Consider the following 22,371-nt stretch of genomic DNA (forward strand, 5'->3'; position numbering starts at 1 on the left):
CCCCCCCCCCCCCTTCGACCGGGGACACTCGAGGGAATCTCATGGTGGTCAAGCCAGATTCTGCCGATTTACTTTTCCAAAACAACAATGCATCCACTACATACGTATCGTAGTACATTTTTATCTTGTAAGTTTGTGAAAACGGATGTTGTCGTTAATTTTCGTTGCCACGAACTAAACTGTTTGGATATTAATTTAATTTTTGTTTGCTGACACACGTCGGTGCATGGGTAAAAAAAAAATTAATATCCTTTATAAACGTTTGTATGACACAAGCCTTTTTTGTTCGTTCAATCCATTGCATCAACACACGACGCACACACACAGTGCACAAACCTGAAAAGTGAAGAGGCAGTGGACACTATTGGTAATTACTCAAAATAATTATTAGTATAAAACCTTTCTTGGTGACGAGTAATGGGGAGAGGTTGATGGTATAAAACATTGTGAGAAACGGCTCCCTCTGAAGTGCCATAGTTTCCGAGAAAGAAGTAATTTTCCACGAATTTGATTTCGAGACCTCAGATTTAGAACTGGAGGTCTCGAAATCAACCATCTAAAGGCACACAACTTCGTTTGACAAGGGTGTTTTCTTCTTTCATTATTATCTCGCAAGTTCGATGACCGATTGAGCTCAAATAATTTTCACAGGTTAGTTATTTTATGCATGTTTAGATACACCAACTGTGAAGGCTTTTAGTTAACTTTTCTTTGTTCAACCTCAATAATATGGTTAAACAGCGTATAAACTAAAGGTTAACATTTGAATATTTGGAATGTTTCACATTATCAGCAAATACTCTTGCTTGTTTGGTAACATGGTGAGTGCAAAACTTATTTCCTTCGTTCTAGTGTGCAGTCACTGTTGCGCACATTGTGTGATAAGAAAATAGTAACTTTTATGTGTATAGGATTTGAGGCATTGCATGGTGAGGTATCAATGTATATTTTGTTTGCGGTAACACCATGTGTTTATCTACTTGCCAGGTAAAGTTGTTCTTAGAGAACTTCTCAGTTCTGAAAAGAACTGTCCTGCTTTTTAACTATTTCCAGGGTGGATGGTATCTGTACTGCCGCGGAATCAGTTCTGAATTGGTCTCAACGTTTCGACTAGCTTGCTCTAGTCATCGTCAGGGGACTGTTTTATGTGATCATTAACTGCTTCTTAAAAATCACTTTATAGGTAGTTTCAATTATTATAATGTTTTGTTTCCATAAACAAATCTTGTGCACTAATTAAAATGACGCGTCAAATACCCACACAGCACACAGCACAAAAACAGGGCACTCCATCGATCGACGCACACCACACCGACACCCCTCCCACTCCCTGCACTTGTTACTGATGTTAGGCTTGGTGGCGCCCTTCACTATCGGACGATGATGATCATCAGGGCAAACAAGATTTCGGAAATGTTGACAATGACATCGACAGTATTTGCAGATTTCAAGCAAAATAATAACAATTTGTGAATCTGAAAGTGTTTAAAGTCGTTTGGGAAGAATGGCGGCAGTGTCTCAAACAATTTCGAGAACAACAGCAAGGTGGTGGTTATTGCAGTTATCATCTGTGCATCGATCTAGTTGTGGTAAGATTTTGTGATGTTGTACCCGTGTGTATACGCTGTGTTTCATTAGACATTAGCCCTGGTCTGGTGGCAGGACTTCAGTCAGTGCCACTGCACTGACGTCCTGGGTATATCCTCCCCTTACCAGTTTTCACGCTATTATGCCTTTTTCTTTGAATTGGGAAAAAAAATAATGATGCCATATATCAACCAATGCCCTAATTACCTTCTTTTGTTAATATGAAGTGTTCAAACGTCGTAGGAGGTCCTGTTTTCGAGGTGTCCCTAAAATCGTGGCAAATCTTTTACCTCTCTGTGCGCGATGTAAACAGTCCCTAGATAAAAATTGTGTGGTTTTATTTGCCAAGCAAAGAGTCTCCTCTCCCTTGACCAAAACTTAGAAACATGTAAGGCTCCACTGAATATTTGCACTTGTAAATGCAAAAAGTTTGGTATTTTAGGCATTTCTACAAGGTACAAAAATATGTCATAATGTGAGGCCAATATAAAAATATTTGCCCACCGAAAAAGTTTCATCAAACACTATTTCAATTCACAAATCATGATGATCAAACCATGTGACTGAATATTTTGCTGAGCAGAAAAATACAGAGGCTTAAAGAAGCCATGTGCCTTATATCATTTTCTAATATTTTTGGAGATTTTTTTTTTTTTTGGTGAAGCCATACATGGAAGAAACATCTACAGTGGCTACAAGTGTTCTTTGAGACTCTGTGTATGACTCTATAGCCAGCAGTTGTCTTCGTTTTATTCAAAATATTTTTTAATGAAAATTTAAAATTACCATGGTAATTTGCAAAAAATAGCAAAAATAAATAATGTAATAAAAAGTGTGAATAATCATTGGCTTTCAAATCTGATTTTTATTTATTTTTTCCCCTTTTTTTTCTCTTAAAATTCATAATAAAGCGTATAAATAAACAGTGATTATTGAATCAACAAGCTGATCGTTTAAATTTTAATATAAATAATAATATTGATCGGAGGGTTAAAAAAAAATCACAAAAAATATTAGAAAATGATGTAAGGCACATGGCTTCTTTAAGCCTCTGTATTTTTTTTCCAGAATGCTCAGCAAAATATTCAGTCACATGATTTGATCATCATGAATTGTGAATTGAAATAGTGTTTGATGAAACTTTTTCGGTGGGCAAATATTTTTATATTGGCCTCAACATTATGACATATTTTTGTACCTTGTAGAAAAGCCTAAAATACCAAACTTTTTGCATTTACAAGTGCAAATATCCAGTGGAGCCTTACGTGTTTCTAAGTTTGGTCAAGGGAGAGGAGACTCTTTGCTTGGCAAATAAAACCACACAATTTTTATCTAGGGACTGTTTACATCGCGCACAGAGAGGTAAAAGATTTGCCACGATTTTAGGGACACCTCGAAAACAGGACCTCCTACGATAAAGGTTCTTTACAATGCGAACACGAATTTGACTACAATCTTCTTTATTTTTTACCTGAAAATATGTCAAAGTTCTGCACTGCCACTGGCGATGTGATCACCGTGTACTAATTGATAGTGTGAGCCCAAGTGCGCATGGCTTTGAGTACGGTGCATTATCTTGCCGCTGTTCGCCATCAAAAAAGGTTAGGTGCCGTAAACGCGCCTTCACCTCCTCCAACATACATTTTAAAATCCAGGAGACATAAAAATATTCCAGCTCAAATGGAATTTTTATAAATTTCAGGTTGAATTTCGGTTACAAATATCAAGGTTTTTTTTCTTGTAAAAATAGTGAAAAATTCTATGCGTGCAGCAAGCGTATTTTTTTTTTCTTGGGACGGTTAGCATGAGCTAATTCATGGTAAAAAAGTGACCTCATTTGTCCTAGGAAAAAAATACGCTTCCAGCACATGGAGTCTTCGCACAAGACATCAATGCTTGGTATCGCATAGTTCTGCGCTTTGTGTAAATTGCTTGCTGGCTATTATCCGTCTGCTTAGTGTTTGGTCTGCTTAAGTGGTCATTTGTTCCATCATTATTTTTCAGTTATCTGACTCTTGACTTGAGTCTTATAAAACAAGGTAGGTAGTGTAGTTAGCATTTATAGTTATAGTTTTAATACTTAAACCTATTTTGTTTTAAATGCATATGTGTAGCAACTACTGCCCTATCAGCAGATGCATCTAAGTACTGCCTTATCAGCAGATGCATCTAAGTACTGCCCTATCAGCAGATGCATCTAAGTACTGCCTTATCAGCAGATGCATCTAAGTACTGCCTTATCAGTCAGATGCATCTAAGTACTGCCTTATCAGCAGATGCATCTAAGTACTGCCCTATCAGCAGATGCATCTAAGTACTACCTTATCAGCAGATGCATCTAAGTACTGCCTTATCAGCAGATGCATCTAAGTACTGCCTTATCAGCAGATGCATCTAAGTACTGCCTTATCAGCAGATGCATCTAAGTACTGCCTTATCAGCAGATGCATCTAAGTACTGCCTTATCAGCAGATGCATCTAAGTACTGCCTTATCAGCAGATGCATCTAAGTACTGCCTTATCAGTCAGATGCATCTAAGTACTGCCTTATCAGCAGATGCATCTAAGTACTGCCTTATCAGCAGATGCATCTAAGTACTGCCCTATCAGCAGATGCATCTAAGTACTACCTTATCAGTCAGATGCATCTAAGTACTGCCTTATCAGCAGATGCATCTAAGTACTCCCTTATCAGCAGATGCATCTAAGTACTGCCTTATCAGCAGATGCATCTAAGTACTACCTTATCAGCAGATGCATCTAAGTACTGCCTTATCAGCAGATGCATCTAAGTACTGCCCTATCAGCAGATGCATCTAAGTACTGCCTTATCAGCAGATGCATCTAAGTACTGCCCTATCAGCAGATGCATCTAAGTACTGCCTTATCAGCAGATGCATCTAAGTACTACTACCTGTATTCTATCTATCAGACACGGCTATTTCTTATTATTGTCCAACTCTTTTTTTCACAGTTAAACCTAGTTATGCATCAGAGTCAACAAAGGTCAAGAGTCATCTGAGATACCTCCGACCTTTCACCTCACATCCCTTGACATGGTGTGGATTAAGAGCATTATGCACCACTAACCAAGGCAATGACAGACTGGATAAGAACAAAGAGAAGGCTGGTCAGACCCCTGAGCAAACCCCAGAGCAAACCCCAGAACAAACCCCAAAGCAGACAGTTCAGATGACTTCAAATGAAAAGATTCTTGAGAAAGCTGCAAGTAAAACATCAGATGAAGATCCAGTCCCTAGACCTAAGATAGGTTCGTGCTTACAATTGCCTAATTCAGCAAAGTCCATTAATTATTGCTTATCAATTTGTTTCTGTCTCCCATAGCAGGCTTCAGCTCATCCTAAAGGAAAACTACTTTCATATCATTTACTAATTGTGAACTACAATCTGCACAGTATACAAAATAACATATTAATTCAAATTGCTCAGACTTGCACTATATTCAAACAAATTAGCAATCACAGAAAAAGAAACAACAAAGACCCGGCACCCAAAATCAACAAACCAGAATACAAAGACATTTAATATTAAAAAAAAGAGTCAACAAGCCAACAACCAACCAAACAAACAAATGAAGACAAAAACCACAATATGGACCATGATGGATGAACTTTACTAAGACAACGAAGAGTAAACAAGCACAAAAACCAACCGTAAACCGTTTATCATACTCTTAAACCACTCTATGTTAATAGCTATTTTCCTTAGGTTTTCAAGCACTGAAAAGAATCTATCTTAGTTACTTATCAGTGAAAAGACAAAACCAAAGTGATCTTTTTCATTGGAACAATTACCAAATCAGTTAAAAGTGTATCTTATGATGATGATAGTAGTTCTTAAATTGGGCAATTTTGTTTTTATATCTTGGTACAGTTTCTTATAAAGACAGGAGACGTCGGATTGATTACAGTAAGAAATACACTGACAATATCACAATTACAGCTGTACGAGCTATGAGTGAATATTTACTGAAATCAAGGTAAGTGTTGTTCCTCTCTGTAGAAACAGTAGTGTCAGGTAGATCTGGGTGTCATGTTTGCAATAAAGACCTTATGCATTGACCATCTTGGAGGTAAAGCAATGATAACCATGGAAACACTCATCTACTGTTGCTAAGGCGCCTTGTCAAAACCTCCAAGCCGTTCCATTCCGCGTGCATTCTGCGGGAGTCCGCGGAGTTTTGTAACAAAAGAACCCGTAGCAACCGGGCATATCCACGGCCACGACGGCTCATTTACATGTCAATACACATGAATATTCTGGGGGCTCTGCGGAGCGACCGGTCGCCATTGTAAGGTCCAGCTTATGAGCTGACCGGCGAAACCGTGGAGGAACGTAGGTGGTTAACAATGGTTTTACCTTTGCAGATTAAAAAGCAAAGTAAGGGTGGATGTGTAACTAAAATCCATTTCCTCCAATGTGTGATTTTTAAGACTTGGTTGGGCCTACATAACCAAAACATGAATTTTAAAAATGGTTGTCTTTATTCCCGGATTCGACTGACAAAAGTTCCAGGCTACGTGCAAACTCCGTTCCAAGTGGGTCAGAGTATCCAGGGGACAATTTTAACTGTTCGTTCTTACTTTTCAAGCGGATAACATTAGTTTCTTATTTATAAAATCCGAAGTCACCGTCACCAATAAACAAATCTACACACCTGTGCGAGTGTGTCTCCATGTCAAAACAACCAGATAGTCTGGTTTGTCCAATTACTGGGGGGGGGGGAAGCCACAGTTTCAGAGACCGGTGTTTCTATTGTCTGTTGAATTTACAAATGTTTTCATTGGTCGATTTTGCCCTACTGCCAGAGCAGCATATTGTATTCAACATCATGGAAGAAAACGTTTAGTAGTCACGGCGGCGGTGATTTCTTATTAATTTAGCATCGTTTTTCTTGCGGGAAAATCGATTAAATGTGAATGGTTTCAAGTTAAAAATCGATATTTTTGTATCAAGCATAAATGTTGCAAATTATGCTTCGCAAATTGGATCGCAACATTTGCGATGCACTTTTTACAATTGCATAGCAAATCATCAAAATTGCATCACAAATTGCGATGTGATACAGGCGAAATCGTTCCCTGATTATCACAAGCGCTGGATGGTGTAATTGTCTTGTCGGTGCGGCCTGTCCGCTTCCAGGAGGATGTTATTCATGAGTAGAAAATGTATTGTTCTGGAAGAGCACGGCCGGTCCGCGTCCAAGCCGCTGATATTCATGACCTGAACATACAACTTGTTTATTCATGAGACTTATTGTTATACTAACAATAGCGCCCGGCAAGGATAGCTCATTAACTTCGCCGCGCTTCAACACACATGACCGTTCTTTCGCAGACTTTCCGAGGTCCTTAGCAACGGCAGTATTTGCTGTCCAGTCCGCAGACTGTCAGCGGAGGAACGCCCGGGAGGATTTGACAAGGCGCCTAAGCAGATTTGATCTGAGCTTAGCAAAGTTGTGTGCCTCAGCTGATTTGTGAACAGTTGTAGTACCAGCTGACAATCATACTCTTAAACTGAGCCATTTCTTAAACTTAGATTCTTACTTGGATATTTCTACCTCATCCATTTACCTGATTTGTTTGATGATTGTTTTGAAGTGATTTGGAGCAATTACGCAAGACAGTCCGAAGAAGTCCCTATGAGCAGTATGGAGAAAAGATGTCAATGATGGTGTACTTAAGATCAGATGTGGAAACAAAGTAAGGAATGTTATTTCTTAGTTTACTGCATTTAAAAGCTCAACCATCATCGTTCTTCTCTTCTTTTCTTGTTTTCTTTTAAGAACAAAGAATAGGTATTGAGTTTTTGTAATCTAGGTATGAGCAAGTCTGAATTGTTTGTATTGAAAAATTGCTCTGTTTGATCTGTTGAAAGACACTGGACACCTTTAGGTTATTGTCAAAGACCAGTCTTCTCACTTGGTGTATCTCAACATATGCATCAAATAACAAACCTGTGAACATTTGAGCTCAATTGGTCGTCGAAGTTGCGAGATAATAATGAAAGAAAAAACACCCTTGTCACAAGAGGTTGTGTGCTTTCAGATGCTTGATTTCGAGACCTCAAAATCTAAATCTGAGGTCTCGACATAAAAGACGTGGAAAATTACTTCTTTCCCGAAAACTGCGCTACTTCAGAGGGAGCCGTTTCTCACAATGTTTTATACTGTCAACAGCTACCCATTACTTGTTACCAAGTAAGTTTTTATGCTAACAGTTGTTTTGAGTAATTACCAATCGTGTCCACTGCCTTTAAAGAGCAAGGGAAATTTTAAATTCAGCTTTTTGATGTCTTCAATAGATAGTGAGTGAGGTAAAAAATAGTCTCTCTTTGTACATAAAGATAAATTGTAAATTGCCATTGTATTTGATAACCTCCTGGGGCAAAATTTGTCAATATCCAAAACATCCGATGACATCATGCTGAAAAAAAGAGTTAAATTGTTGTACAGATATGTTTTGGTTCATTCCTGACTTTCCACGGTATTTAATTTATATGGCATTGAGTTTAAAACTTCAACTGACTGAGTAAATTTCTCCGATGTAAAAACCCATTAGTTGTTGAAATTCAATGATGTTACATTGAATTTGGCGCTGAAAACAGGAAGATTAACATTTTCAAATGACATTTTGTTTGTCAGGTCTATAGAAGTATGGGGAAGTAAAGAGGCTTTAGAGATGGAAAAGAGGAAAAGAAAACAGAAAGAAGACTTCTATAAAGAGCGTGAGTAATAATGACCCTTGAACCTTCACCTTTGACCCAGCAGCCTATTATTAGTACTTGAACTACACAATGACCTTCCCCTCCCAAGACGTGAGTGGTCATGAAGCTCATTATGTTCTCATTATTGTCAATGCTGAAGACATTCAGAATGAGAGATCTTTGTTTTATATTTCTTTGATGTAGATGCAGATGTTGAGTTGATTTTACTAACTATTCATACACTAATCTTTTTTAAAGAATTCTCAGAAGATTTTCCAAAGTGCTGATAGTTTGAAAGTTGCTTTCACAATTAGTTTATGAACAACAAATGTAAATGAGTGTGAGAATAAAGCATGTTGGACTATCGTTGATATAGAGTACATGGATTTCGTTGTGCAATGTGTTACAGTGTTGATGTTTAATTTTTCACAATTTGACTTCAGACATGATTTATCATTCATTTTTTTTCTGTATTTGTGACAATTGTTTCCATGCACAGATGTGTTCTTATTGAAGAGAGCTATAAAGGAGTATGACACATTCTATGGAGAGACCAAACAAGTGAGTACAATTTGGTTCTAGATTCTGGGTGAGAGCCATGTTGATAGTAGTCTCTTTTACAAACCAGTTGTGGTTCTGAAAAATTAACGGGGAAAAAAACGATGGTAATTCTGGAAAGTCTTGATGTTTATTTAATGTTTAGACTTCGATGATGATCGATGAACTTAAGTATCAATGCAGTGACAGACACCAGTACATTGGTTGCATGATAGAACTGTTTGTTTATTTACTTGACCTCCGACCTTAACATAAAGTATGGAGCGCCTGTGATAAAGTAATACGATGCATGAACACTACAGTTTAAAACAGTATGCTCTCTTTGTTCTATTTCAAAGTAAACTATTAATAATAGTTGTTAGTTTCAATCCTAAAGCTCACTGATTATAGAGTTCATACCAGTGCCAATCCTCCAGAGAAATACTTCTGTCTGAAATACTACCAAAGTTGAGGAAACAGCATTTCTAGATCAGACGACACAAATTATCAATGCTTATTTAGATTGTCGCAATTAAAATATGGCACAAAATTACAGACTAAATATAAAGAGCTCCAAACATCATGGACTTTTGACAGGTTGATTGCATGAGGTGTTTATTTTTCTTTCTTTTTCAATTCAAATTTTCAGCCTGAGCAGACTATGTTTCAAGGAGCTGGAAAAGTTGTCCTTATAGCAATTGCAATGTAAGTTAATCTCAAAGATTCTTCATCATTTATTGTAAATGGTTTATTCTCTATTTGAGCAATATGTGTTAATATGTGATTTATTTATTTAGTTATATATTTACTTGTCCTCTTTGAAGAAGTTGTGTTAACTCTTTCTTTACCATGGGGGACTTCAACGAGACAGCTTCCATAGCTTGACTGCAACTTATTATCATTGGAGTGATAATAGAGTTTGCAACTTAAGCCTCTAAATACATCATGCAGGCTGTTTTGTAATAACTTATGGATGATACAACAGTTCGGGATCCTCCAAAGAAAGAAGCACAATAAAAGCTTGGAATTACCGGTATGAAGAAGAAGATGAATAAATGTTCAGTTTGAGTTTTTGGAGGCAAACCCCAAAAGAAGGAAAACACACGTAATTGGTTGGGACTCAATCCACATAAGTTGTGTTCATTGTGGGAGTGGGTCCATAGAGGAGAAGGCAAGGCTAGGAGCCAATATGATCCCTGCTTCAATCTTCTTTTGGGCATAAATCATCTATGTTCTCTTTCTCTTTCAGTAACTCAGCTAATTTCCTGTTCAAGCTGGTAGCCTGGATGTACAGTGGTTCTTCCAGTATGTTTGTAAATCATCTATGTTCTCATTCTCTTTCAGTAACTCAGCTAATTTCCTGTGCAAGTTGGTAGCCTGGATGTACAGTGGTTTTTCCAGTATGTTTGTAAATCATCTATGTTCTCATTCTCTTTCAGTAACTCAGCTAATTTCCTGTGCAAGTTGGTAGCCTGGCTGTACAGTGGTTCTTCCAGTATGTTTGTAAATCATCTATGTTCTCATTCTCTTTCAGTAACTCGGCTAATTTCCTGTTCAAGCTGGTAGCCTGGATGTACAGTGGTTCTTCCAGTATGTTTGTAAATCATCTATGTTCTCATTCTCTTTCAGTAACTCGGCTAATTTCCTGTTCAAGCTGGTAGCCTGGATGTACAGTGGTTCTTCCAGTATGTTTGTAAATCATCTATGTTCTCATTCTCTTTCAGTAACTCGGCTAATTTCCTGTTCAAGCTGGTAGCCTGGATGTACAGTGGTTCTTCCAGTATGTTTGTAAATCATCTATGTTCTCTTTCTCTTTCAGTAACTCAGCTAATTTCCTGTGCAAGTTGGTAGCCTGGATGTACAGTGGATCTTCCAGTATGTTTGTAAATCATCTATGTTCTCATTCTCTTTCAGTAACTCGGCTAATTTCCTGTGCAAGTTGGTAGCCTGGATGTACAGTGGTTCTTCCAGTATGTTTGTAAATCATCTATGTTCTCATTCTCTTTCAGTAACTCGGCTAATTTCCTGTTCAAGTTGGTAGCCTGGATGTACAGTGGATCTTCCAGTATGTTTGTAAATCATCTATGTTCTCATTCTCTTTCAGTAACTCGGCTAATTTCCTGTGCAAGTTGGTAGCCTGGATGTACAGTGGTTCTTCCAGTATGTTTGTAAATCATCTATGTTCTCATTCTCTTTCAGTAACTCGGCTAATTTCCTGTTCAAGCTGGTAGCCTGGATGTACAGTGGTTCTTCCAGTATGTTTGTAAATCATCTATGTTCTCATTCTCTTTCAGTAACTCAGCTAATTTCCTGTTCAAGCTGGTAGCCTGGATGTACAGTGGTTCTTCCAGTATGTTTGTAAATCATCTATGTTCTCATTCTCTTTCAGTAGCTCAGCTAATTTCCTGTTCAAGCTGGTAGCCTGGATGTACAGTGGATCTTCCAGTATGTTTGTAAATCATCTATGTTCTCATTCTCTTTCAGTAACTCGGCTAATTTCCTGTTCAAGCTGGTAGCCTGGATGTACAGTGGTTCTTCCAGTATGTTTGTAAATCATCTATGTTCTCATTCTCTTTCAGTAACTCAGCTAATTTCCTGTGCAAGTTGGTAGCCTGGATGTACAGTGGTTGTTCCAGTATGTTTGTAAATCATCTATGTTCTCTTTCTCTTTCAGTAACTCAGCTAATTTCCTGTGCAAGTTGGTAGCCTGGATGTACAGTGGTTCTTCCAGTATGTTTGTAAATCATCTATGTTCTCATTCTCTTTCAGTAACTCAGCTAATTTCCTGTTCAAGCTGGTAGCCTGGATGTACAGTGGTTCTTCCAGTATGTTTGTAAATCATCTATGTTCTCTTTCTCTTTCAGTAACTCAGCTAATTTCCTGTTCAAGCTGGTAGCCTGGATGTACAGTGGTTCTTCCAGTATGTTTGTAAATCATCTATGTTCTCATTCTCTTTCAGTAACTCAGCTAATTTCCTGTTCAAGCTGGTAGCCTGGATGTACAGTGGTTTTTCCAGTATGTTTGTAAATCATCTATGTTCTCATTCTCTTTCAGTAACTCAGCTAATTTCCTGTTCAAGCTGGTAGCCTGGATGTACAGTGGTTCTTCCAGTATGTTTGTAAATCATCTATGTTCTCATTCTCTTTCAGTAACTCAGCTAATTTCCTGTTCAAGCTGGTAGCCTGGATGTACAGTGGTTCTTCCAGTATGTTTGTAAATCATCTATGTTCTCATTCTCTTTCAGTAACTCAGCTAATTTCCTGTTCAAGCTGGTAGCCTGGATGTACAGTGGTTCTTCCAGTATGTTTGTAAATCATCTATGTTCTCTTTCTCTTTCAGTAACTCAGCTAATTTCCTGTGCAAGTTGGTAGCCTGGATGTACAGTGGATCTTCCAGTATGTTTGTAAATCATCTATGTACTCTTTCTCTTTCAGTAACTCGGCTAATTTCCTGTTCAAGCTGGTAGCCTGGATGTACAGTGGTTCTTCCAGTATGTTTGTAAATCATCTATGTTCTCATTCTCTTTCAGTAACTCAGCTAATTTCCTGTTCAAGCTGGTAGCCTGGATGTACAGTGGATCTTCCAGTATGTTTGTAAATCATCTATGTTCTCATTCTCTTTCAGTAACTCAGCTAATTTCCTGTTCAAGCTGGTAGCCTGGATGTACAGTGGTTCTTCCAGTATGTTTGTAAATCATCTATGTTCTCTTTCTCTTTCAGTAACTCGGCTAATTTCCTGTTCAAGCTGGTAGCCTGGATGTACAGTGGATCTTCCAGTATGTTTGTAAATCATCTATGTTCTCATTCTCTTTCAGTAACTCAGCTAATTTCCTGTTCAAGCTGGTAGCCTGGATGTACAGTGGTTCTTCCAGTATGTTTGTAAATCATCTATGTTCTCATTCTCTTTCAGTAACTCAGCTAATTTCCTGTTCAAGTTGGTAGCCTGGATGTACAGTGGTTCTTCCAGTATGTTTTCTGAAGCAATTCACTCGGCTGCCGATGTTTGTAATCAGGTCATTCTTGCCTTAGGAATCAGACAGTCCATCAAGAGACCTTCAGCGGATCATCCGTGAGTTTTCTTTATCACAATATTCAACCAACAATATTTAGGCATAATATTTGAATTACTTTAGTCTGATTTTGTTTGGGAAAACCCCCAGACAAATTATGAATGATTAAAGTTTCCTATATCATAATATTCAACATAATACTCAACAATATTTAGTCTGATTTCTACAAATTGTGATTAAACAGTATAGCCTGGAAAGTTTAATAAAGCCTGTACCATGTGAACATGTAGGTCAGCCCCTGTACTCAATAAAATGTTACTACTTGTTTCCAAGGAAATGCCTGAATATGTTGTCAGTTCAAATATAGGTAACCAAAAGTAGCATGTAAGCAGCACACAAGTTTTAAAGTGCACAAATGTGACATATTTTCTAAATAATTTGGATTTGCAAATGAAACCAATGCTGAGTAAAGGGGCATATCTCAGAGCTTGCTAAGCTAGTGTATTCTTACAACTCTTAATTTGTATTTGTAACTAAGAGATGTTTTTAAAAATGCCCAGTGTAGCATCTTGCCTGCTAGAAAAGGTCCTGGAGTGTGCAAGGTTACTCATTTTCTAATGGTAGTCTATTCTGGGTTTTTACAGGTATGGATTCAGCAGTATTCGATATGTCTCTTCACTCATCAGCGGAGTCGCCATTTTCTGTATCGGTGCTGGCTTTTCTTGTTACCATGGTTTCATGGGATTAATCCATCCCGAGCCAATGGAATCTCTCTTCTGGTCATACTGTATTCTGGCTGGATCACTTCTAACAGAGGGAGGTAGGTTTATTTCTGCCACCCAAGAGGGCCCTCAATTCCTGCTCAATGGTTCTGACACAAGCTGTGGTTCAAGCACAGGTATAAGTTCTTGTTCCTGCTATAGTTTTGGCTCTGGTGCAGGCTGTGGGTCCTCTTCTGGTTCCAGTTTTTTGTTTCAGTTTTGGCTCTATTGCTGGTTACACCTCTGGTCTAGTGCCGTTTCCAGCTCTGTGAGCCCTAACCACTTCACATGGTATTTTTAGAACATTTCCATGCATTTATAAGTTCTTGTTCTTGCTATAGTTTTGGCTCTGGTGCAGGCTCTGGGTCCTCTTCTGGTTCCAGTTTTTATTTCATTTCATTTCATTTTTATTTCATTTTATCACAGCATGCAAAAGAAAGATCTCATTTTCCTTTGTGCCGGTAACTCCTCGAGCCGGGCTACGTCCCGTAGCCTTAGATCTCAAGGGTCTTTCTCAGGATCCTCGCTGTTCCCAAAAGCGCTGCCTTCTGTAATAGATCTACCCTCACATTTGTCCCTATTTCATCTAGATGTTTCCCCAGTGCTTTGGGAATGGTGCCAAGTGCTCCAACCACCACGGGGACTACTTTTACCTTTACCTGCCAAATTATTATTATTAGCTGTTTCGCTAGCAGCGAAACAGCTCTTGTTTTTGTTAAAGTTTTTGTTATTGTTTTTTATTTTTTTATTTTTTTTATTTGTCTGTTTCAGTACTCGCAATTTTTTGCATACATGTAGTTCCCAAAGATCAATTGCAATGAAACTTTCAGGGATTGAAGGTTATGGTGCAATAATGATCCTAAAGCAAGGATGTCATGATGACGTCATCACTGGTCACGTGACGTCATCTTAAAGGTGTTTTATGTTAAATGTTTGAAAATCTATATCAAATCAGCCAAACGAAACCGTAGGTTTCTGTTTGCGGGATGTGGTAGGGATAAATTAGGTCTTCATTTTGTTTTGTGTGCGTGACCTCACATGACCTCTACTTCTGGTTGAAACGGGCCAAAAACGGAAGTGCCCTGTAACTCAAAAGTGGTAAAAGTTATGAAGATGCTTTCCAAGGACGTAAGTGTCTAGCAAGGGTGGGCAGTTCAAAAAAAATATTGATGACGTCACAAATTGCAACAGCGCCCTCTAGCGGCAGGTTGAAAAATCGTCAAAATGGACTTTTTTGAAGATGTGTGTGGTGAAGTTTTTTGTAATCACTTTAAATTTTACACACATGTTTACGGTCAGCCAGCCATCATGCGTGTGAAGTTTCAGATCAATGACGTCATCGGGGGTCACGTGACGTGTCCTCAAAGGTGCACTTTTTGAATTAATATAACTCCCTAAGTAATTATGCGATCATGTTGAAACTTGGTAGGTTGGTGGATATTGACAAGTTCTTATGAAATGCGACATGACGTCATGATGACGTCATCACATGATTTTTTATGATTTTTTCAATTTTTGCACCTTTAACATATAAATTGCTATCTGAATATGGTATAATCCAAATTATTTTTTTATTTATGCCACATTGGGCAAATTGCTTTGAATACCCAACAAATTTAAAACTCAGTTGAGAAATTTGAAATTTTTATTGACGAAACAGCTCTGCATTTGTGCACAAATGCAATTTAGCTCTAGTTATTATTATTATTATTATTGTTATTATTATTATTATTATTATTATTTATTTGACCTCAACAAATACCACATTGCCACATTGGAACCCTGACTTTTATCTTAAATGATGTGATTTTGTGTTTCAGCTACCTTAATGATTGCCATCAATGCTATTAAGAAAGGAGCTAAAGCTAAACAACAGACCTTCATGGAATATGGTAAGTCACTTCAACTCAAGTCATCATCACAATAATCATGATTGCCAAGGAGTCAATGTCCCCGTGTGTTTTACAGTAAAGAGGGCATTTTACATGACACCGTATTTACAAGTTTACCGTCATTTTCGTGTGCAATTTGTGCATTGGTTTGATTAATTTTGCCATACAGGCTCATCACATGGTATTGGTGTGCACAGCAGATGCAGATAACAATTGAACCCAACACTATTTCTGTTCTAATTCTATGGTTCAGTATTATTACAAGTCATTGTGCTGCCACCCACCCATCTAAAGTCTCTCATTACAACCAGTAAAAACTGAGAGATATTTCAATGCATAACAAGTCAACACTATTCCTTTTTTTGTTTCCTCAGTGCTGCGTAGCCGAGACCCAAGTATCAACGTTGTGTTATTAGAAGATGCAGCTGCAGTATTAGGTGTAATGGTTGCTGCTGGATGTATGGGATTGACATCATACACCGGTAACCCTATGTATGATGCCATGGGATCCATCGCTATTGGAGCTATCTTAGGTTTGTCTTAAATAAGCTAAGACTCTTTAAGGACTGGTCTGAAGATTTGCCTCAATCTTTAAATATCAAGTAGTAAACAATAAGGAAAACTGACTGGGTAAATTTAAGTTATTTTAGATAATAATAAAAAAAATTCTTAGATCGGGACTTGAAACAACGACATCTGGTTTAGCCTGCTGGTGCTTTACTAACTGACCTATCTAGTCTTGAAACAATGACCTCTGGTTTAGCCTGCTGGTGCTCTACTAACTGACCTATCTAGTCTTGAAACAATGACATCTGGTTTAGCCTGCTGGTACTCTACTAACTGACCTATCTAGTCTTGAAACAACGACATCTGGTTTAGCCTGCTGGTACTCTACTAACTGACCTATCTAGTCTTAATGTTGGCTGTCTCTTTATTTTGCCAATATCTCTTTTCAATCTTAATTTCTAAGCACAGTTTGCATATTATTACAATACAAATCTCTAATGATGATATTGGCAACTCATGCTCAGGTCCATGAATGTTATCATAACTTTACCATTTATTTTGTTGCCAGGATGTGTGTCAGGGTTTTTAATTTACAGTAACACAGAAGCACTATTGGGCCGCTCCATACCAGAGAGTGAACTGATGAGAATAAGCAGTATGCTGGAAAATGATGTCATGGTCAGGTAAGCAAATAGATATCAAGTTGTTGTTTTATTAAACCTCGACCCTTTTCGCTGGAAAATGAAGTCTGGAATTTGCCAAACAGCTTAAAAATTGTAACATGAATTACCTCAAAGCAGGTATGTAAAAGTCCTATACACTCAGCATTCTCTGGGTTCTATTTTTATGGGAATTTCTGACAATTTGGAAGTTCAACCTTTCATTTTTACTTTTGATTGAAGAAAATAGAGCTTGGTTTGTGTTGGAATTTGATTGGAGTTGAATTGTATTTTGCCTGATTGTTTCTCTGTTGTTGACATAATAGGGGTGTTTACGATGTAAAGGCTACAGACATGGGAGTTGATACAATCCGATTCAAGGCAGAGGTTGACTTTGATGGAAGAGAAGTGACAAGATCCTACCTTGATGGCCAAGATCTAGAGAGTTTACTACAGGTTAGATAAATAAACACTTTCCATCTAGAGATGGAAGGACACCAGGGTCTACATAACTTTGATTGTGGCTGCCTGGCCAAACAGTTTAGATCCCAATTTCATTGTTCTGTTTAATGTCGGACTCTGTGCTTACCACCTCCATTCTGTGCTTACCACCTCCATTCTGTGCTTACCACCTCCATTCTGTGCTTACCACCTCCATTCTGTGCTTACCACCTCCATTCTGTGCTTACCACCTCCATTCTGTGCTTACCACCTCCATTCTGTGCTTACCACCTCCATTCTGTGCTTACCACCTCCATTATGTGCGTACCAACTCCATTATGTGCTTACCGCCTCCATTCTGTGCTTACCGCCTCCATTTTGTGCTTACCGCCTCCATTCTGTGCTTACCGCCTCCATTCTGTGCTTACCACCTCCATTCTGTGCTTACCACCTCCATTCTGTGCTTACCACCTCCATTCTGTGCTTACCACCTCCATTCTGTGCTTACCACCTCCATTCTGTGCTTACCACCTCCATTCTGTGCTTACCACCTCCATTCTGTGCTTACCACCTCCATTCTGTGCTTACCACCTCCATTCTGTGCTTACCATCTCCATTCTGTGCTCACTGTGCAAGTGCCAAATTTCTGATGCATACATACATGCAAAAATTGCTGCTAACCTGTGAAATGCACTTGACTTAAACCCTGGGCCCAATGTCATGGCTCTGCTTACCGCCGAATTCTGCGCTTACGATCGCGATTCCCCGCTTACGTGCAAGCGCCGAATTTCTGTGCTAGCCTTCTAAGCATAGAATGCCTAGTAAGGTGAAGTACGCACGCGCAGAAGCCAAAATTCGCCGCTAACCTGTGAAATACGATTGCCGTAAGCACAGAATTCCCTGCTTCCGCAAGTGCTGATTCTGTGCTTACGGTAAGCAGAGCCATGAAATTGGGCCCTGATTCTTTGCTTATTGTAAGCAGATGCATGAATTGGGCGCCTGTCTTTACTCCACTTGGCACTGGTCTATGTTTTAAAGTTGTATTCAATTCAATTTAATTGTTTTATTGTCACACATATATATACATATTCACTTCTGTACCTGAGGATAAAGCAATGCAGAGGTTTGGATGTAGCTATGGGAGCAATAAATTAGCTAATTGCACAAATGGACTGTGCAAGTCTTGCGTTTACTCGATGTACTTGGGACCAAAGAGGTCACAAAAAATGTCTATAGGTGCGATTTTTACCACTCCTCTGGTGTTTCAACCAGAATTCTGCATTTCTAGAATTCCTGAAAAAGTGTCTGCAACCTTGCAAACTTTGAAGTGGTATTATCCGCTATTGGATGCCATGCCATATAATAGTTTGATTCTTGCTTTGACTTGATAGGAGTTGAAGACTTACACAACGATGGAAGAGATTGAAGGATTCATGTTGAAACATGGAGAGAAGATTATTGATTCACTTGGAGCTGAGGTAGACAGGATAGAAAAGGAAATCAAGGTAATTATAGTTCTATTATTTCTACTGCATGTATTGATGATAATTACTGAGAGTTTTTTTATTGTTGATATCTGTAGACAACTTTTTATTCCAGGAATATTTGAAATGTTATTAGCATGGTTTCCCTTGTAGTCAATAGACGATGTGACCTATGTTTACATTTAAACCGCCCTCTGTTGACAAAACACTGTATACGTCATGTTTCGCTGGGCAAAAAGACGCGTAGTCGTGGTAAGATTGCATACACTTTCTAGCTGGCTGCCAAAACACAAAGGTTTTGCCCGGCGGTATGCGCGCGAATCATGTTATGGTTTTCGAGTGACGTCAGAGGTCACATCGTCTATAGAAGGGGCTGCTTACCTGAAGCAAGTATACTGTTTGAAACGTCGAGACCAGACCAACTATTTTCAGAGCCAACACTACTCCCAATAGAGGACCAGATTTAGACATTTTTTCATGTCGAGTCACACAAATTGCAAAAGTTTGTTTTATTGTTGATTCTTGTTTATTGGGTGGTTATTGATGACATATCCAAAATCAGACATGAGTTTCAAGCCAGAAGTGACCTAATTTGCATATTTAAATTAGGTGGTAATTAGCAATCTTTAAAGTCAATTATCTCTAAAACTATTCATTTTATGGACAAGTTTTGTGTTAGAGGTGAATAGAAACCCGACCCTGAGAATCTAAAAAACATATTTGTATTCTCGATTGACCCTTTACAAATAACTAGGTCAAAGGTCAAGAGGTTAAACATGGTTTAATTGGTTTTCTCCACTCAAATGCATTTACATGGCATATCATGACAGTGTAATAAATACCATGAACAAATTCTTCGGGTTGAATGATTCCCCCTGTACCAATTGACTTTTATCAATGACATTCAATGAAATAAAACTCACTCAAATGACCTCTCTAACCAGCTAGGTCAAAGGTAAAGTTGTCAACTTCATGTATTTCAACAATTGACCTGAGCTGGATTGTTGTCCCTTTTCTCTTGTAGCAAACCTTTAACATCCCCGCCTCCCCACTGTTGCCTCCTCTTGCCCCCCCCCACTCTTTGTTGCCTATAACGGTTGTTGCCTCCCCAGTTGTTTGGTCCTAAGTTGTTGCCTCCCCATGTTTGCCTCTCCCCCCCCCCCCCCCCCCCCCCCCCCCCGCCTCCCCAGTTGTTGTCTCCCCTGTTGTTGCCTCCCGTTGCCAACACTGTTGTTGCCTCCCCTATTTTTGTCTCATCTGATTGTCTCCGTTGTTGCCTCCCCTGTTGTTGACTCCCCTGATGTTGCCTCCTCTGATGTTGCCTTGCCTGTTGTAGTCTCTCCTGCTGTTGCCTCCCTTGCTGTTTTCTCCCCTGATTGTCTCCCCTGTTGTTGCTTCCCGTTATGTTGCCTACCCTGTTGTTGCCTCCCCTGCTTTGGCCCCCTGGTTGTTGCCTCCCCTGTTGTTGCCTCCCCTAGTTTTGCTTCCTCTGATTGTCTCTCATGATGTTGCCCCTCCCACGCCCCCCCCTTGTTGTTGCATCACCTGATGTTGCCTCCCCATGTGTCCTCCTCCATGTTGCCTCCCCAGGTAGTACCTCCTCAGGTATTGCTTCCCCTGCTGGTTCATCCTTCTCTGGTGCCTCCCGTTGTTACCTCCCAACCTGTGCCTCCCTAGTTGTTGCCCCCTGTTGTTGCCAGCCTGTTGTTGCCTCCCTGTTGTTGCCTCTCTGTTGTTGACTCCCAATGTTGCCTCCTCAGCTGGTACCTTCTCAGGTGCCCCCCCCCCCTGGATCCTCCCAACTTGTGCCTCCCTCGTTGTTGCCTCTTCCGATTGTCTCCCCTGAAGTTGCCTCCCGTTGCCTACCATGTTGTTGCCTCCCCTATTTTTGCCTCCCCTGATGTCTCCCCTGTTGTTGCCTCCCGTTGGCTACACCCTGTTGGTGCCTCCCCTATTTTTTCCTCCTCTGCTTTGGCCCCTTGTTGTTGCCTCCCCTGATGTTGCCTCCCAACGTGTCCTCCCCCATGTTGCCTCCCCAGCTGGTACCTCGTCAGGTATGGCTTCCCCCGCTGGTTCATCCTCCTCTAGTGCCTCTCGTTGTTACCTTCCCAGGTGGTACCTTCTCAAGTGTCCCCCCCCCCCCCCCCCCGCTGGTTCCTCCCAAACTTGTGTCTCCCTTGCTGCTGACTCTATCGTTTAGAGCACTGTTAACTATAGTTGTTCTGCGGTCGTCTTCTTCACAAGAATTGTATCATGTAGAGCACCATCCGCTATACGCCTTCCCACTGAGCATAATAGGTGACCGTATTTTTACCAGCATAGGTCCTCTCTGCCGTCAATGGTTATTTTGCTATACTTTGGAAACTACCTTGGAGGTTATTAGAGGCTCACGCCCCGGTGTTTGCTTGACGTCCTTATGTAGTTTAGCTTTATCATAGAACAGACAAAGCCTTTTCTCCTACAACCTGAGTTTCATGACATACCAAACATAAAATCGAGTACTTTGGCAAATTTTCTGATACACTCATGCGGATACTAAACCGCAATGAAATTAGCTATGCTGTTTAGGGCACATCGCAACTAAGTGGTCTTTATACATTTGCTGACACATTGACCTTTGACCTAGATGATGACTATTATAGGTCATTTGGGACAGGGTGGAATCATTCAACCTGAAGAATTAATTAATTATTTGTTACACTGTTATGGTACCACGTACAATGCATTTGAGTGGAGAAAACCAATTAAACGCATGTTTAACCCCTTACAAATATGTTTTTTAGATTCTCAAGGTCAGGTTTCTATTCACTTCTAACACAAACCTTGTCCATAAAATGAATAGTTTTAGAGATAATTGACCTTAAAGATTGCTAATTACCACCTAATTTAAATATGCAAATTAGGTCACTTCTGGCTTGAAACTCTTGTCCAATTTTGGATATGTTATCAATAACCACCCAATAAACAAGAATCAACAATAAAACAAACTTTTGCAATTTGTGTGACTCAAAAGTCTAAATCTGGTCCTCTACAATCGAAATTTACACTTGGTTCTACTGGCAAGTTCACTAGTTAAATGAGTTACTTCTTAAGTTCCACAATGCAAAGCTTCAAACATCACTTAAACCTTTTGGTTGCATGCACAGTCTAGCACATGGTGAAGTGTACAAAACATTTTGTAGTCGGGGCATGAGACATGAAATTGAAAACTCATGAAAAATACCAAGTTACCCAATTTCACTGTTTCATAAAATGTTTTATATTTTGTTTGTATCCTAGACATTGAACCCAGAGGTGCGACATGTTGACTTGGAGATCTTATGAGGTGTGGAATTAGAGTCTGCTGTAATATTGATTGATGTGCAATACATTCTTAAAGGGATAGAGAGACGAAGGGTAGGGGCATCAGGGTTGGTAAATGGATTATTGTTGGCTGGAACCATTATAGGAACCACTGTAAGAACCACTGCAGAAACTACATCAGGAACCATTATATGAACCACTGCAGGAACCACTGCAGGAACTACATCAGGAACCATTATAGGAACCACTGCAGGAACCACTGCAGGAACTACATCAGGAACCATTATATGAACCACTGCAGGAACCACTGCAGGAACTACATCAGGAACCATTATATGAACCACTGCAGGAACCACTGCAGGAACTACATCAGGAACCATTATATGAACCACTGCAGGAACCACTGCAGGAACTACATCAGGAACCACTGCAGGAACCACTGCAGGAACTACATCAGGAACCATT

At 39.4% G+C, this 22,371-nt stretch overlaps 1 protein-coding gene across 1 annotated transcript; it reads left to right on the top strand.

The window, feature by feature from the left end:
- The first annotated feature begins 1,380 nt into the window (after nucleotides 1–1,380).
- LOC117295813 (zinc transporter 9-like) lies at nucleotides 1,381–21,991 on the top strand. The gene is made up of 15 exons (XM_033778580.1): nucleotides 1,381–1,589; nucleotides 4,562–4,858; nucleotides 5,482–5,587; nucleotides 7,209–7,310; nucleotides 8,252–8,334; nucleotides 8,813–8,874; nucleotides 9,500–9,555; nucleotides 12,760–12,918; nucleotides 13,504–13,679; nucleotides 15,441–15,512; nucleotides 15,887–16,045; nucleotides 16,588–16,702; nucleotides 17,005–17,134; nucleotides 18,511–18,624; nucleotides 21,883–21,991. The coding sequence occupies exons 1-15, from the start codon at nucleotides 1,505–1,507 to the stop codon at nucleotides 21,925–21,927; spliced, it is 1,761 nt and encodes a 586-aa protein (XP_033634471.1). The 5' UTR covers nucleotides 1,381–1,504; the 3' UTR covers nucleotides 21,928–21,991.
- Nucleotides 21,992–22,371: the final 380 nt, after the last annotated feature.

The sequence above is a fragment of the Asterias rubens genome, chromosome 1 (assembly GCF_902459465.1).
Source record: "Asterias rubens chromosome 1, eAstRub1.3, whole genome shotgun sequence".
NCBI classification, from domain to species: domain Eukaryota; kingdom Metazoa; phylum Echinodermata; class Asteroidea; order Forcipulatida; family Asteriidae; genus Asterias; species Asterias rubens.

Coding starts and splice junctions, on each gene's coding strand:
- LOC117295813 (XM_033778580.1), top strand. CDS start 1,505: ATGGCGGCAGTGTCTCAAACAATTTCGAGAACAACAGCAAGGTGGTGG. Junction 12,919..13,503: donor AGACCTTCAGCGGATCATCC/GTGAGTTTTCTT, acceptor GGGTTTTTACAG/GTATGGATTCAGCAGTATTC. Junction 13,680..15,440: donor ATCACTTCTAACAGAGGGAG/GTAGGTTTATTT, acceptor TTTGTGTTTCAG/CTACCTTAATGATTGCCATC.